At 35.3% G+C, this 16946-nt stretch overlaps 1 protein-coding gene across 2 annotated transcripts in view; it reads right to left on the bottom strand.

The window, feature by feature from the left end:
- Window positions 1-2154: 2154 nt before the first annotated feature.
- CTNNA2 (catenin alpha 2) overlaps window positions 2155-16946 on the bottom strand; it is a 515013-nt gene continuing 500221 nt past the window's right edge. For both annotated transcript variants that reach the window (XM_055698149.1, XM_055698157.1), the window contains one exon: window positions 2155-3303. In XM_055698149.1, coding sequence (XP_055554124.1) covers window positions 3016-3303 — 288 coding nt within the window. In that variant the 3' untranslated portion in view covers window positions 2155-3015. The remainder of the gene's footprint in view (window positions 3304-16946) is intronic.

Below are 16946 nucleotides of genomic sequence, written 5' to 3'. Positions count from 1 at the left end.
TTCCCTTACCTCAGTAGAGGACTGGCTGTAGTAAACAAAATCCACACACATTATTTTATGCTTACAATTTCTATTGGATTTAAAGCTCTTCTAGCTCTTTAAGATCTGCAAGATTTCAAGATGGAAAGTCTGTGGGGTGAATTCTTTGTTGTTCTAGTCAATGGAATTGTTAACATTGTGGCAACTGTGGTGTTGTGAAAATTAATTCCAAAATTGACTTATTTTAAGAAAAAAATGTATTTTTTTAAATATTGAACTTGCTGTTTGGTAATTCATTGTTTCATCCCCAATTTTTGAGTTAAAAGGTCCAGTGATTACTTGTTCCTTATTTAGTCATCTCATAGCCTGAAGAAATTGGAGACTCTTACCTTATTTATTTTCTCCTTATATGAAAGCAATTCCAGACTTGGTAATCCCTCTCATATTTCCATGTACATTTCCATTCTATACCATTTCTTCTTTCACGAGTTGATAAAACTGCTTCAAGTATTCAAACATAGGCACATCCCCGCTGTACAGTATCACCTGATACTTCCCTCTTTATTAAACCCCTTCTCATCAATCTTAACATTCTGTTGGCTTTACTACATGAGCTGAGCACTGAACTGGCATGTTCTGGTTGGTTTTTTGTTCTTGTTCTCATGTGCGTTACTTTTCACTTGTCAGCACTAAATTTTATCATGCTGCCAATAAAGATATTTAGAGCACAGACAGATCCCTTCAGAAGGCAAATAATCCACCCTAAAGTAGGACTCTAATTCACATGAATTAAGTTGCCCAATATAATTCTGGGTTATACCTTCACAGACTCTAATTTTCCCTAGCATTTTGCAGACACTGTCACTATTTTGACTGAGTGACTGATAATGGATACTTTCTATTAGTCCTCTTTAGCCATGGAGCCTTGATCAGTGGCGACTCAACACGACACGGTCATAGATGTCATTGCCTACTTCCTTTCTACTAAACATTTCTGAGTTTGAGATGCCTCTTAGAGCAACAACATAATTTTAAAGCAACTGTTTAGTTAATCCATCACGGTTTTAGAGCAAAACACTTCTCAAGAAGTGCTGTGACTTTTATTTGTGACCTATTGCCTATTTTCTTTTTTCATGCACCATGCTGGGATATTTTTATTTGTCTGGGGTTTCCTATTCTTTCTTTAAACACAGTAACCATCCTTTGTCTCTGTCATTTCATTTGTAAAGACCCCAATTACTTTTAGGTCGTTTACTGGTACCACAAGCAATTGTCAGACTAAGGGCGTTATAGGGAAAGCTCTTCAAGGACTTCCCCACATCTTCTAATGTATTTTAATCATGTGTACAGTATCCAGTTCTGATTGGGGAACCTTTTTATTATACAGCACAACTAAACAAAGCAAAAATAGTAATTTCCTAAAAGGCCTCTGAAAGTACATTCCTTTATATAGATTGTGTAGGAAGGCAATAGAACAAAATTTGGTACTTTGCTATTCTGAGGAATAAGCAGAGTATCTGAGACAAGCATCCAAACATGTCTTAGTGTAAGGGCTATACATGTCACTGGCAGTATACTGCACCCTATCACAGTGCTTCAAACCCCTTATGAGGTCATGAATGTTCTCTTAAATTGTATTTAATTATAAGAAGAATAAATACATGCTCATTGTTTTATTTTCACTGAGACCTTTTCATAACAATAATACAGACTCTATAGTTAAGCCAGCTGTTGGGGCTAAAAGGGAATAAAAGTAGATCCTGCATTTCTTTGTGCAATGCTCTTTATATAGGTCTATCCAGTGTGGCACGACAGATGGTTTTCAAGGTTCTGAGATGCCAACCTTATAAGTTTGATATATTGAACTATCTTTATGCTGTTTCTGAGGTGTTGTATTTAAACAAATAATTTAATCCCAAACAACATATCTCATATGTATCAAGGCTTAAATCTGTCTCAAATTTAGACTCTGTTTTTGATCCATTGACCATGTTTGACTATCCTGGTTATAAAAAATGAGGACATGAATGTAATGTTGCCTTTCCTTCACAAAAAAAAAACCCAAAACCCAACCAACCAACCAACCAAAACAAACATGAAGCAAAATTAACCACTGTCTACATCAACTATGATGCAGGAGATACGTGTACATTAAGAGACAAGACATATTGAGGATTCCAAGGTTAAATGAGTTTATTGAGTTAGTGGTTACAATGGTATGTCAGATACCTGTAATCCAAGCTATACCTACATATTTGCCGCTAAATTCTCACACTGTCAGTTTCCGTGTCTCTAAACATTCCACCACCAGGTCTTCTATTACTAATATAATAATAATAATCATAATAATAATCATAATATAAAAGGCAATGTCAATCACCATATTGTGCTTCATACTCCACCATAAGGAATTCAATTGGCGAAAGTAAACTTCTGGTCATATTAATGGGATTAATTGAAATGTTAGCAATCATAACACTACTAGAATATAAAGAATGAAGTATGGTTTAAAAGAAGCATTTTTAAGATGAATTAGTTTGTATCTGTTTTAAAAATTCACATACTATAGTGAAGATGACTTAAAAGTTATATCATTTAATTATTGGGCCACACATTTAAGCATATTGGCTAGTACATTTTTGCACTGGAACAGAAGCAATACAAGCTTTATGGTCTACCATTACAATTCCTTTTTTTTTTTCACTTAATATACCTGCCAACCTAATGTTTCTTGCATGCATAAAAATTTCTGGGTTTAGACATGAATTTATTATTTAACCCACACGTACCCCTGTGATGCAAATTCTTTGGCCAATTTAATGCTATACTTTAGGTTAAAAAGGAAGCCTGGAATAAGTCCATTTAACATCAGAAGAGAATGCCCTATATTTTGGCATTGCAGAAAGTTAGTTACTTCAATAGAGTCTCAGGTCGCATGCAAATTGACACTGCTTCCCCCCCCCATGCCAGACGCATACGAGTCAGCAGGTATGCATACAAAAAGAATATAAAACCCTCCTGGTAAAGCTCAGTGGTTTAGAATGAATCCATAGCTTTAAATTCACTTAAGGCCTGTACAGGGGAAATATGTTTCTTCTGGGACCCTCTTCTCACTCTTGTCTGATACTCTTCTGGTTTTTCTCTCTTTACTAGAGGTTTCTTCTCAGGGGCCTTCATCTTCCAAGATACAACTGGTGAGTTCACTGCAGCAGTACCATAGACCTTCTGATATTTAGTAGAAGCCACATATGATGCTTTTACTGTAAGAACCACAGCGTTCATCAGATTTTTAGCTGCCTGGATGAGAGAAGTGGCACTGTCCAGCTACAAATAGAAAAGAAAATGAAATACAGCAAGGTTACTCCATGACAGGATCACTGGACCATTTCCTGACTGAAGTCTGAATACTCTTAGATCTCATTAAAGATGAAATGAATCCTCTCCCTCAGGATTAATCAAGTAGCTTGTAGTAACAAGCACCGGCAACAACATGCACTGAACTGCAAAGGTAAGACTGCGGTACCTCACATGAAGGTTTTTTTAATAATTCAAAGGAGAAGCTTGTGTTGTCTGCTTTTTTCTTGTTGATTTTTTTTCTACAGGTGAAGAAGTTGCCTCTCTTTTCACAAAAAAAGTTACTTCTCACTTAGACCTTTAAAAATTTACTTTTACATGTCAGAAACCACGCAACAGGTCAACAGGGATTTTTCCCAAGTGTTCAGGTTTGTTCTAATTATTCCTATTAAGCCCAGGATAACACCCTCAATGATGTCTACAGGAACAGCGTGAGGCCAGTGCTGAGCTTGTTAGAGAATCCCATCTGAAAAGATGAAAGGAGATTTTGAAACCCCTGAAGAAATAAAAAGATGAAACAGTTAACTGCAGGTTTTTGTAGCTACTGTAATATGTGAGCAACTTAAGTTCACAAGGAATCTTACTTTACGATTAGGAGCCTTTTCGTACATATACCCTCACGTTTTTCCCCTGCATGAGTCTGCCTGAGGTTCCTGCATCCTCTGGATGTAAAAGGCCTTAAGAACTTGTTGGACTTCAGCCCACTGGGACTTCCAGTCAGCAAGCTTCATACACTGAAACCAGGTACATATCCCTGGCCAAATTTTTCAAAAGGATTTAAGCATATAAAGGGACTTCCGATGTCTCAGTGTTCCAAAATGTGAATTAGGCACTCGCCAAAGCCAACTGGACATCCTCAAATTAGTAGGTGCTAAAAATACACTCTTAAGTACTGTAGCAACCCAGATTACTAATTAGGATGTTCAATCATCCTTTTCCCAAAATACTGTCAAAGTGGGATATACTCTTTGTGATAAAGCCTTTCCGTTCTCCCATGGAAGCTGCCTTAATTTTTTACAAGTCTTTCCTAGTTTATAGGAACAATTCCAGATGTAATATTAACTGTTTAATTCCACTCAACTTGCTCAGTAAGTTCTTAGCTAGTTTTAATTAGTCTAAAAGGCTTGTCTCCCTGCAAACCTTTACTGCTCCATATTTTTGGAGCATATGAATCCTTAACGGGAATGCTAAGCACGGCAATCAGGATAAACAATCATAAGGCAACAAAAAAACCCCAACATATTATACTTCACCTCAAGTAATTTGAATTATTAACAGAGGAAAGGTTCAGGAGAAACTTTCTGAAGTGTCAGTGAGTGAACAAGAATAGACTTACAGAAAGCCTGTATCTGGAAACACATTAATTTGTAGACTTACCCATTATTTTTTATTTCCTCAGCCGTGGCCTTACACTTATTATGATTCATTAAATACATAAACAGCTACAAAGAGTGAGGTGAAAAACAAAAAAGTATTTTAATGATTTTCATGTACTTGGTGCCATTCCCTGAAATGAATAGTTAATTGCATGTCCCCAGTAAATATTTTTCCTCAGAACTAATTTGTATTTTCTGTTAGTAAGAGAAACTAAGTTAAAAGATGGCAAATTACATTATATTGCAGAAACATGACTGTTCAATAGCGAGTAATGAATTATAATTCAGTATAGTGTTATTCTATAACCACACTACTGCATGATTTATAAGGCAATCTGTATGTTTGTTGGCAAATAACAGATCATACTCTATTAAATTAGGATATTCTAATTTACTGCAGAGATCTACAGTCAAGCATTATTCATTGTTAAATGATTCTTTTTGAAACACTGGTGGATTGATTTCGAATAGAAAGTGATACTGTCAAATAATATTTACTTCATAATCAATGTGGATAAACTGACCGGATCAAGTCTACACTGCACATTCCTGTGTGAATTCTATTTGTTGAAGATTTCTAATAGCCTCACATTTCCCAGTGTTTCTTTAAGAGTTCTGGTAGCTGCTTTACATGGGACATATATTAAGGAATGGAATGATTAAAGGAAGCATTTTGAAATGAGCAGGCACCTAAATTAGGTGCTTAAAACCATACAAAGGATGCAATCTACACCTTTAAACACATTAGTAATTTTATGGACTATATTAATAAAGGTGTGCAGAAGCATGTACTTGTGCAAGCTTGGAACCAGATTGATATGATGTCTTCTAGAAAACCACAATACATATTTTGATGCCATTTCAATTATCTCTTTCATTCTGCTGTTGTAGTAGATAAGAGCTCCTATTTTCACCATTATTAATCACATTTTAACATGCAGATACTTAGTCCTTGCCCTTAATATTCATTCATATTGTAAAATGCTTTCAAGTCTTGGAATAAGAAAAGAGACATAAACCCCCCATAATAGCATTAGGCTAGGAATGTTCTCCAAAATCTGCTGGTAGCCAGTCCATGTACCCAATTTGGCTACCTAAGCACTTCCAGTGATTTTCTAATTGCCTCCAGCTCCTTGCTTGTATTATGGCTCAGTAAAGAAGAATTAAACTGAATGAACAGCATTTCAATTAAAATTTAGATCTTACTACACCACTGTGTTACATCAGTTTTAAGCTGTGCTTTGTAATCAGCAGAGCTACAGTGGCATAAAGCTGGAATGAAGCAGCAGTGAATCAAGCCCCGAGTGTGTTAATTCCTTACAAAATCTGGGCACAGAAACATATACACTTTTCCAAACAGATAATGTTAATAATAAAAAACAAAACAAAACAAAACAAAACAAACAAACAAAAAAACCCGAAACAAAAAAAAAAAAAATAAAAGGAAAATTAACATTTCAAATAAAAGTACCACTAGGAAATTAGTGCACAGTACAGAAAGCAAACTTCACTCCCTAGCAGTGGTTAGGGAATTATGAATATAAAGATAGCTTTTTGTGCTAAAAGCCAACCAAGCCTTTGACTTCCTACACAAAGTAATAGTGTTCTGCTATTTAGATCTCTTTACAAATATGTTTGCTTCCATTTAGGAAAGAAAAGCCCTTAAACATAAGAGAGAAATTTAGATTACTGTCCCATAAAATTCCAAGAACAGTGAATGCTGGGGAACATTCAAAATTCATAAAGAACCTAAGAACCACTGCACTGGAGCTGGTCACTTATCCAGGTTAAAACAGCCATCTACCCAGGGAAGGCATAAATCATTCAGGGGAAAAAAAAATAAATGCTACAAGCTAACTTTGCAATTAGTGAATGCAAGAGTAGAACACTGGAGCAGCAGAACCTATTATCTGCCAAGAAGATAATTTCAGGGTTTTTTTCCCCCAAAAATCCTTAAGGCTTTGAGGAGGTTCTGATCCGCTTATAAGCTGTGCTGCATTTTTCCTGCACTGTATGCAGAATTTTCCAGATTTTTGTGACAATCAAGATTTCTTGCTTCTTTTACATATACACATAATCTAAGCAAAATAACCAGCAATTAAATACAAAATAGCTGAAGAAGCGGGAGAGAATAAAGCTGGAAAATTTTCTCCTTAACAGTAAAGCAAATGAAAAGAGATGTTTTCCCTGAATTGTTACCTCACTGTAATGGGGAAAAATTATACCACAGTTTTTAGAAAGGAGAAAAAATAATTTACAGTGATATCTTCATATTTATAATCATAAATATACCACCAAAGATAAGGGAAGCAGAGAAAAAAAATCTTTATTTCCAGCGACCATGACATAGTAAAGGTAGTTTTGGAAGAGCTGGTTGTTTAAGAATGTTATATATTGGTTTTGATTTTAATAGACCTTGAAAAGTGGGGGAGACACCAAAAGAATTGCAGATAGTTCCTAGTCTGGAAATATTTGAGTAGCACAACTAGAATGACCCCTGAAATTATAGGCCAGTTCAGCTGACAGCACTCCCAAATAAAATGCAATGTCTATGACAGACTCCATAAATAAAGGGAGGAAAGAAATATAGTTAATGATAATCAAATGGTTTTGTGGGTAAAAATATTTTCAAAGTAACCTACATCATATTTTTATGTAATTAAACTTTGGATCACTAAAATTAATGCTGTTGATATAATTGGACCTTTGAAAGGTGTTTTGCTTGGTACTACATGACAGTTTGATTAAAAACTCAGCTGATGTTACAAAATTGTCAAGGCACATACAGAATGATTCCAGATTCCCTAAGTTTCAAAAAATATGTATCAAAAGTATGTACAAAAAAATCATTGCTTAACTGTGACTTTTCCAGTGGGCTTTTGGAGAAACCATTTTTCAACTTTACAGTATTAATATTTCTGTTAAAAACTTGGAAGTCACTTAACTGATTTAGATTTAGATTAACTGATAACTTAACTGATGAAATTTGCAGGTAACTATTGGAAAGTGATAAGCCATACAGAGGGCAAGTGATTGATATCTAATAAGCTGATAAAAGTCAGAAATGTAGATTTCAGTTTGGCCAACTTTATAGCAGATGATACCTACTCATACAATAAGGAACTTTATCCTATACAGGATCCTAGGCAATTACTCCTTGAGGATACAAAAAGCAGGAATATGGTGAAATAGGTTAAATTATCATATTCAGATTATTGTGTGTCCACAGTTATGGAATACTGAATACTCAATGCAAGAACAATACTGAGTAACTGGACAGATTTTAAAGAACCTCAAGAACAAAAAACATCTTTGGTGGGAAAAATTCAGTCTGCTGTTTTTTCCTTTAATAAAGTGAATGATTAAAAAATGAGTTGATTGAAATCAGCAAGTACATAGTAACAGAAAGCTGATCATATTCCAGGTCCAACAGATTAGACAAAGATACAACAAAACTTAATGGCTGAAAGGTGAAGCAGGTCATTTTAGTTATTAATGTGCTGAAATTTTTAGCAGTTATTATAATTAATCACAAGAACGCTTGAAAGAGTGATTCTATCTCTAGAAGTTATGAAATCAGTATTGGATGCTTTTGTTTAATACGTGCACTCTAAGCATAACTATTGGACATTTATAATGCACATTAATTCAGGGAGCCTGTGCGCCAGTTATGCAGGAAGACAGTTTACATGGTAACAACGGTCCATATTGACCTTGAAATGTGTGAGTGCAAAACAATAGTATTAGTAGTTATTGATAAATAAAGTTTAGTCTGGTTTGCTTTATAGAGATTGGGAGGAGCAATTGTAATTTATTTAACATGACAAAAAAGAACCTGTAACCGTTCAAATACTCCTGGCTAAGATTTGATCTGTGGTGTGCCTTGAGCAGATAGCTTAGGCATTGCCAGGCTCTTAATTAATCTGTGAATTCTGGGTGCATTCCCTGCTATTCTTCCTTTCCAAAGCAAGTTCATACTTTTGTGGACAGGTGCAGTCACCATTATCATGAACCAAAAGTCACTCAACAGCCTCTAGAGCAACTAAGGTTACAGGAAGCAATTATGAATCTGGACGGTGAATCAAGAATACCATTTTCCCAGGTTACATCCTTATGCAACAGAACATTTTCCTCTCAGCTGTGCTTAATAGTAAATCCAGTCTTACATATATATATATGAGATACATGTAAGAAAAAAGATCTTATCCACGATACTTAGGTCTTACATTTCTGTGGCAATTTCATGCATAAAACTATTAGTGACAGCTAATGCAAGAATAGCCTATTTGCCATTCAGATGCACTCACCCCTATGGTAGGGGACATCTGCTCTTTATCAGCACTACTATGGAATGGCTGAAGCAGTATTTCAGTCACTTGAACATGTACATAAGTTTTTTGCTAGATATGGCTCTATTGTGAGAAAGCTATCCTATATATTTGAAATTCTATAACAAAGTGTCATTATTTGGAATGTAATGTGGTCACAATGGTGTTAAAAAGGGATCTGTGGCCATGTAAAACAGTATTATACTCTTCCTAGCTATTTATTTTCACATTTGATTGCAATTAACTTACCCCTTTATACATGTTGAATATTTAATTCATTCTGGAGGTAGTTATGCTTTATAGGTGGCCAATCCACTGAATAACTGTCCTCATCTGCATTTTTTCAATTACAGGTAAGAAATCCACAGGGATTCCCAAGCCCATTTGGTTGTAACAATGTCTGCCATCTCTTAGGACAACAGAAAGTAGACAAGTAAATATACCACGAACTATGGGTATTTTCTGTCTTCTATACACTATTGCTATTCTGTAACACATGTTTAATTTACAAGGTCAATAGGTTACCAACTGCTTTATGTTGGTTTGAAAAAGCAAAAGCATATAAAAATACTCCCAGTACTGGCATTCTCCAGAAAAGATAAACAGACAATGCAGAAAATGTGTAGAGGTGCATTTATACAGTTGATTTACTTATTCCAGGCTATTTTAAAAGAAAAGATAAAAGACAAAATAATATCCCAATTAATTTGCTTTGAGGAGAATACTAAATACGAAACTAAAACCACTATATAAATATAATCATAAAATACAATTCAACACTGGTATCACTAAAATTAGGGGTTTATACTTCATTCACTAAATGAAGAGGTTTGAAGGAGTAATCTAAGTTTATGATAAAATCAGAATAATAAAGTCAAGGAATATCACCTAAATGCCCTCAAATGTACCCAGTAGACCTACAACCCCCACTTTTTTACTGTAGGAAGACATAAAGGTTACTTCACTGAAATACCAGGAGCCCTGCATAGCTTTTGTTTCTCCATAAGCATATAAAATAAGAGTAAGCCATGTACCAACTCAGAAATGCTCAGCTAGTGGAGACTGTACTTACATTTCATAGTGGCTGCCAGAAAGCTCACAAATAAATATTTTTTAAAGGATTTTTGTTTTTTTGCTTTCTCAGTTGAGAGACTGAAACATGGACTTCAACATCATGATTATTTGCCTATTTAGTCAGCTTATCTTTACTTTGTCCTCTCTTATCCTCTCATCAATAGCTACAAGTAGACAAGTCTTTAAGAAGCCTTGCAAAAAGCCTGACTCACAGGTTATAGTCTGAGGGATACTGATGCAGTTGGTTTTGGCCCAAGAGTCGAGTACACCACTGGAGATATTAGGCAGCTCCAGCTCTGCTGTCCAGCAATGTCCTAATAAGTTATGTAAGCACTGAAATCGCATACTGAAACTGGGTCATCTAGCAACAGTGAAGCACCCAGCTGTAAACCTTGTCAAAGTTCAGGCTTTTGCTATGTGTGGTAGGCTGTCAAGAGCAGTTCAAACTAACATACTAGTGTGCATATTCTGGAGCAAAACACACACATGAGGAACATTAATGTTGGAAATGTAGATGCTTTCTGAGCCTGGAGTTTGAGGATCACAGCTCAGGGGTGAGATAGCTAGTATGAGTTTTAGGCAGGACACAGACACTTATTTTCTTTTACTTTGATCCCTCTAGTTTCTGATATGATTTGTTGTACTTGTGGAAATCACTAAATTTCCTTCTGATGTAGGTATTATCAAAATGCCATTTTTATATGACTGGCTGACATTAAACATTGTCCGTGTTTGTCCTTCTAATGAACTAGCCTGAAAGCTCACATTTTAACAATTGAAATGGTGAAATGAAAACCCAAAGAACTGGAAACTACTAAAAGTTAACATTACCCAATTATTTTTGTGAACTATAATTATTACTGGCTTCTTTCCAGCCTGGTAGGTTCCAAAGGTGAAAAATATATTTTGGAATTTCTGATGTATACTTAAGGTTTTCTATTCATCAACTCTATTTACAGTCAATACGTTATTTATCCAATATGACATTACTGCTATAACAAAAAATTTACATTTTTTTCTTGTAGATACGAAACATAATGTAGATTATTTCCTCAATATTTAATAATTCATTAATGTATTTTGCATTCTTTTCAGAATTTAACAGGAGCAAACATTTTGACCCAAAATAAAATAATTCTTAGAACCAGTTGTCTTTCTTCTGCTCATTATGTGCCACTGCACAGCAGGAAAAAGATGCCAAAACAGTACAATTCATATTGTATACCAGAAACACTGCTGTAAGGACAAGCAATCATATATGGCATTGGAATTTTTTAAATAAGCTTGCTTTATCAGTCATTTTCATGCTACAACACTGCCTCAAAACTTTCAGAGTCTGTTACTGAAGGAAGATATTTGACATCAGTCTGAATGCTCAAACATCTGGAAGAATTCCTCAGACCAAGGAAGAAATCTTCAGTCAGCGCAGTCAAAGGAGTTTTATAGATGGGAACAGGATGTCACCCTATAACTTTGCCAGCACTATAGGTACTATATTACACATTTTCTTTGCTAAGGCTGAATGTAGAGGAAGAAACACATTCTACAGCAACCTACAATAGACAAACATGGGAATGAGTCTTCTGCCATGATGGCTCACTTTTTTTTTCTTCTAAATCTGCCTCATTCTGCATAGAACAAATGCCTGGAGGATAGGATGTTGCCTACGATGCAATGTCATGGACAAAAAAATGGTTGTGTAATGGCCATCACGGTTACATTACTAATTGTAGCAAAATTAGTATAACCACATTTACAACTTTAAAATTATTCTGTCCCATGGAATAGTTTGATCTGAATTCTTGGATCATGAAGAGGAAAGAGATTTTTGTATGACTGATTTGAAGATAAGCTCCTACCTAATCTTCATGGAAAAGATAAAACATCTTCAACAAAGATGAAGTCCAAACTATATTTGACAGAACAGGCTAAGTCAAAACATAAGATATTTTGATGTTGTCAGGAGGCTTACTGAAGAGAATTAGAGTAAGAAGTCTGTCAAAGCTCAGTATCAGGCCCAGTAAAAAAAGTCATTCATTAAAAACTTTATGTAAGCTGTCTGTGTATTGCCAGGATTGTATACACCATTTTATACATGGATTCATATGCCGGGAGTCTACACAAAATAAGACATTGTCTGAACCTGATGTCACAGATAGAAAAGGACTTTGTCAAAAGCATCTCAGTACAAATTTCCACTTTCCTATCCAATTGCACTTAAGTCTGAAAGAGGAAATATAGGATATGTAACTAGTCTGGGCTACAGATCTCCCTCCTCCTGAACTGAGTTCTGACTTGTATGTAATTTGAAGACAGACATAATTTTTAAAAGCCAAAAATAACCTAGTGCTCTTTCAAATTGAATTTTGGAAACAAACCTTTTGTTCTTTGTCTAGAGAACAGGTATAATAACAATAAAAACCATGTCTTAAGAGTCTTACCTGAAGGGAGTCCAAATCATGTCTGGTTGGCTGGAAATTCTACTCAGTGACAAAATACAGGAGACTTTGGATAAAAAAAAAATCAATAAAGCATAGAAATACTATATTCTTTACATGAGGATGTGTTTTCTCTTGCTATTCCCCCTGATTTTGTCACAATGAAAACAAAAAGAAAAGCAGCATAATGCAGGATTTCAGATTGCAATGCTGAGAAATGTGCTATTTTCCCAACTTCTCTTTTAATTTGTAAAAGTGTCAGTATGGTATCCATATGTGAATTATCTCCGTATCTTCAACTGTGAGGATCTGTCACATTCTGAGGCAAATTTGCTCCTTCAGCTAGCTTCATATCTGTAAAGTAACGCTTGCCTAGGTCAGCACAGAGACACTTTGAAGATAGCTGCTCTACAAGCATAGCTGGCTTTTCTTAGAAAAGAGCTTGGAAACAATGCATCAAACAGAGTTAAAATGAATAAAACAAAATCCTTTTGTAGAATGGAAGACAGTACCAGGACAATTGTTCCTTGCTTCCTAACATTTGCCTGCTGTTGTTCATATATATTTTATGTCTCATAGAAGCAGATAAAGGGCTTGATCATTCAAGATATTGATCACTTCTGAGGTGCTAAAAGGCTTTTACTTCCTTGGAGTTGAGGGTCCTTGTAGTATCACTCAACTCACATAAAATGTTCCTTTCTCTCATTCCCTGACCACTTTCCAGGACTTTACAAGAGTGTGCAATGAAATAAAGAAATAACATTGAATCTCCACAGTAGCCTTTCAGAGTGAGCCCCATTTCAGCTTTTCAGAAAAGACCCAGCACTGACAGAGCTAGTTTAACAATATATGGCAACTAACCTGTAAAGGAAATTCTAACATTTTATTCTAAATACATTTTATTCACAATTCACTGTTCTATTTGTTTGACCAACTCAATGATTAAATAACATTCAGTAAGTGTTTCTTACTAGGTTTTTTTCCTGGTCAATTACTGAATGTACAATTTGTGAATGCATTAATTCATTAAATTTTTTACTTTAGCTAAGTCTAAATGTTATTTTAAACCAGCAAAATATGTAAAAATTACTGGAGACTGTAAACAAATGAAACCAGAACAAAACAGAAACAATTGTAAAGGCTGTTGCAGTTCACAAGGAAAGAACAAGCAAAGATAACAGCAAATTAAGAATAAATTGGAACGAGTAAAATCTTGCTCTCAATTGTGAAAGCTCATTTTTATTATTCAGGTTTTAATATGTGAGTATTCATATAATCATAGAATACTTTAGGATGAAAAGAAACTTTTGAGGTCACCTAGTCCAATGCCCTGTTCAAAACAAATTGAATTGGATGAGACTATACAGGATTTTGCCCAAATTCAGAGTATGTGTAAGGATAGATAGTCTCCCACATCTCTGGACTAGAGACCTCCACACTTGAATTTAACTACCCTCAAGGTAAAGCTTTTTTCCTTCTATCTAACTGGAATTTCCCATGTTAAAACTTGTGTTTGTTGCCCCTTTTCCTGACACCTGACACATCTGGCAAGTCTGGATCTGGCTTTTCTAGATCTTCCTGTTAGGTAGATGTAGATAACTATTTTCCCTTAGCCTTCTTGTCTGTATATGTGCAAATGTACCTAAAAGTATAGTGTAGATGAAGTTGGCAATCTCATTTTCACTATTACAAGAACAAGTGCCTTATCCAAAGGGAAAAAGTGAGTAACTGTAGAGGGGAGGAAAAAATATCGCCAATTATTGACAAATATTTAATAGCTCACTCAAGTTGGTTAAGTCCTGTAGTACTATCTTCAGAAAATATTCATGTTAAGAAACTTACTTGGTCTCCATTTTCTTTTGTGATTCAGTATTTTAGATAGTATTTTCTCTGAACAAGAAATGCAGTACTTATAGCCTCAATGATTCACATAACCCAAATGGTTTCTGTGCTTTTCACCTCAGGACATCTTCCCTACACAAAACCAAATTAATTCTACCACATGTCCAAATCTTCCCTCTAATCCAGAATTTATGGAAGGGAGATGAAAGTATAAACTCAGCTGTTATTTATAAGAGTGGTGAAATGAAAAATTTCTGCACTGGCTTTTACAATGTTCTTACTTAAATATTGTATGTTAGTCATGATTATCTATAGACTTGTCTGCCTTTACTTGGCATCAGAAAAATGTGACTAATTGTTTTTTTAATATTAGTCAGGATCCAAGAACTGTTCATAGCTGGTGGCACTAGGATCCCCAGAAGCATTTTTTTCAGATGTCTGTAACTGAACAGTTTTTCTAGGAATGCAGGAAAGAAAAATATGGCTGCTCATAAAAAACATTGAGACAGTGTGTTCAGTGACCTAGGCAAGGTTTTCAGTTTCCATTTCTATGAAAGAAGTTTTTCCTGCACTCATCCTACCTAATTCCAGGTGCTGGACCTTGGTGCATTCCAGGCTCCTTCTGTGCTTGGTGGAGAAGACCACGAACCATGGAGCACTAGAGATCTTCCATGGGTTCCTTTTCTATGGAGATGGGCCAGAGTACCTCACCTTTTAAATTATATTTAGAGATCTTAAATTGCGTTACAATCCTAAAGACAGTACAGTGAATCTGGGCAGAGATGCTCAACAACTACAAAATATTTGTCCTAGGATTTGACCCAACAGTCCAAGAATTCCAACAAACTTAATGAACATTTTTGACATTGATTTCCTTAATTCTTCTCTTTTGATTCCCAGAAGTGTCAAATGTGGGAAAACCACATACTACAAACACATCAGTCTCTCCAGCCTACAGAAACTAATGAGATTGGGGCCCCAAGAGATCTACTTTATATAGATAAAAAACCAATTTACATATTTATGTCCAGGAAAAAATAGGCAGTTTCCTTTCTCCAACAGCAAAATTCATAGAAAGTTTACGTCACTTATATATCAATATAAACCATCAAAAGACCCCCAGAGCTAAACCCCCTGACTCTATGCTTGTCTGAATACATGGTTTAATTCACCTGCCCATGTCTCTGTAATTTTTTTAAGATGTTACTAAATCTAACCAGTTGTCAGCATCTACCTGAAACAAGAATATCCCACTCTCTATAAATGGCCATTGATCACTACTAATTATAGAGGAAGCCTGGAGTGAACATCTCAGATATAGATGTTTACACTTGGCTAGATGAATTACTCTCCATATAGCAATGGAGATAAATAGTCAAAAATTCTCCATAATTCAAGTAAAATCTTACTGAATAATAAAATACTCATTTTCTTTACACCATAGACCTACTCGCATATTTTGCACAACTTGAGTGGGGTAGCCTCCTACTGTTACTGCAAGATTTTTTCCAACTATTTTTTTCCAACTGTACTTCTTAACTACAGTGAACTTTCTCCTGTTTTTTTAATTTATTTTTATTTGGCCATCCAGAGTGAAAACTGGAATATAGAATGGAAGACAGAAATGCTGGTCTTGAAAATTAACTGAGTCTTGAAGGAGGATGTAGTGTTTGAAACTCATCACGATTCTATAGGTCTTTTCTGCCTGGAGTGTGGCTCAGTATTCTCATTTCCAGAAGGGAAGCAATGACAATATTTGCTTCTGTTTTCAGTTTTACAAGGGTACACCATCATGTTTGCTTTGAGACACTCAGATGGGACTGGTAAAAATCCAAAGCATTATGACTGAACAGAATCATGTTTAATGTCTTTGAGATGCAATTGTCCCAGAAACAGAAAGTCCATGGTGTTAAGGCAGTCCTAGTTTTGCCTCCAACCACTATACTCGGCCCAAGAGCTATTGAGCGTTTTTGTTGACAATTCAAATGAACTGAGGCCAAAGTTTAAAAGGGCTGTACTTCAAATCAACACGAAGAGTCCTTTAGAATGCTGTGCACTATCATTGTGACTTATTTTGCTTAAGCAAAATTAAATCAAAAGTAATTCATTTTGAGTCAATGGTGTTATACCAGCCTAAAACTGCAGTGAGAGAGGGCAGGGTGATAAGCATCTATCTGCCAGCTGACATGGTTTGCTAACAGATGGTGCATTTCACAGCTCTCCCTCACTTCTCATATAGAAAAAGAAGGTAAGAACCAACCCACAAAGTTTTAATTCAACTTTTAAAAGAAATCAGCCTGGCAAATACCAAAAATTTGGGAATGTTACATAGCCATCTTAATTATACTGAAAAAATGTTTTATGCCTACATATGATCTTAAATCATTAAAGTATTGCTCACCCCTTTCCAGTATGCTATATGGGTATAAATATACTAGTTACTGGTTTTGCTTTGAGTCAGTAACACACGCTATGCTTGCAAACAGAAAACAGCACAATTTTTAAGCCTGCCTTATTGTAAAGTAACTTCCTGTTTGCAGAACTCTTACGAAGGT

The sequence above is a fragment of the Falco cherrug genome, chromosome 1 (genome assembly GCF_023634085.1).
Source record: "Falco cherrug isolate bFalChe1 chromosome 1, bFalChe1.pri, whole genome shotgun sequence".
Classification (NCBI taxonomy): Eukaryota; Metazoa; Chordata; class Aves; order Falconiformes; family Falconidae; genus Falco; species Falco cherrug.
This window is presented reverse-complemented; position numbering and strand designations above follow the sequence as displayed.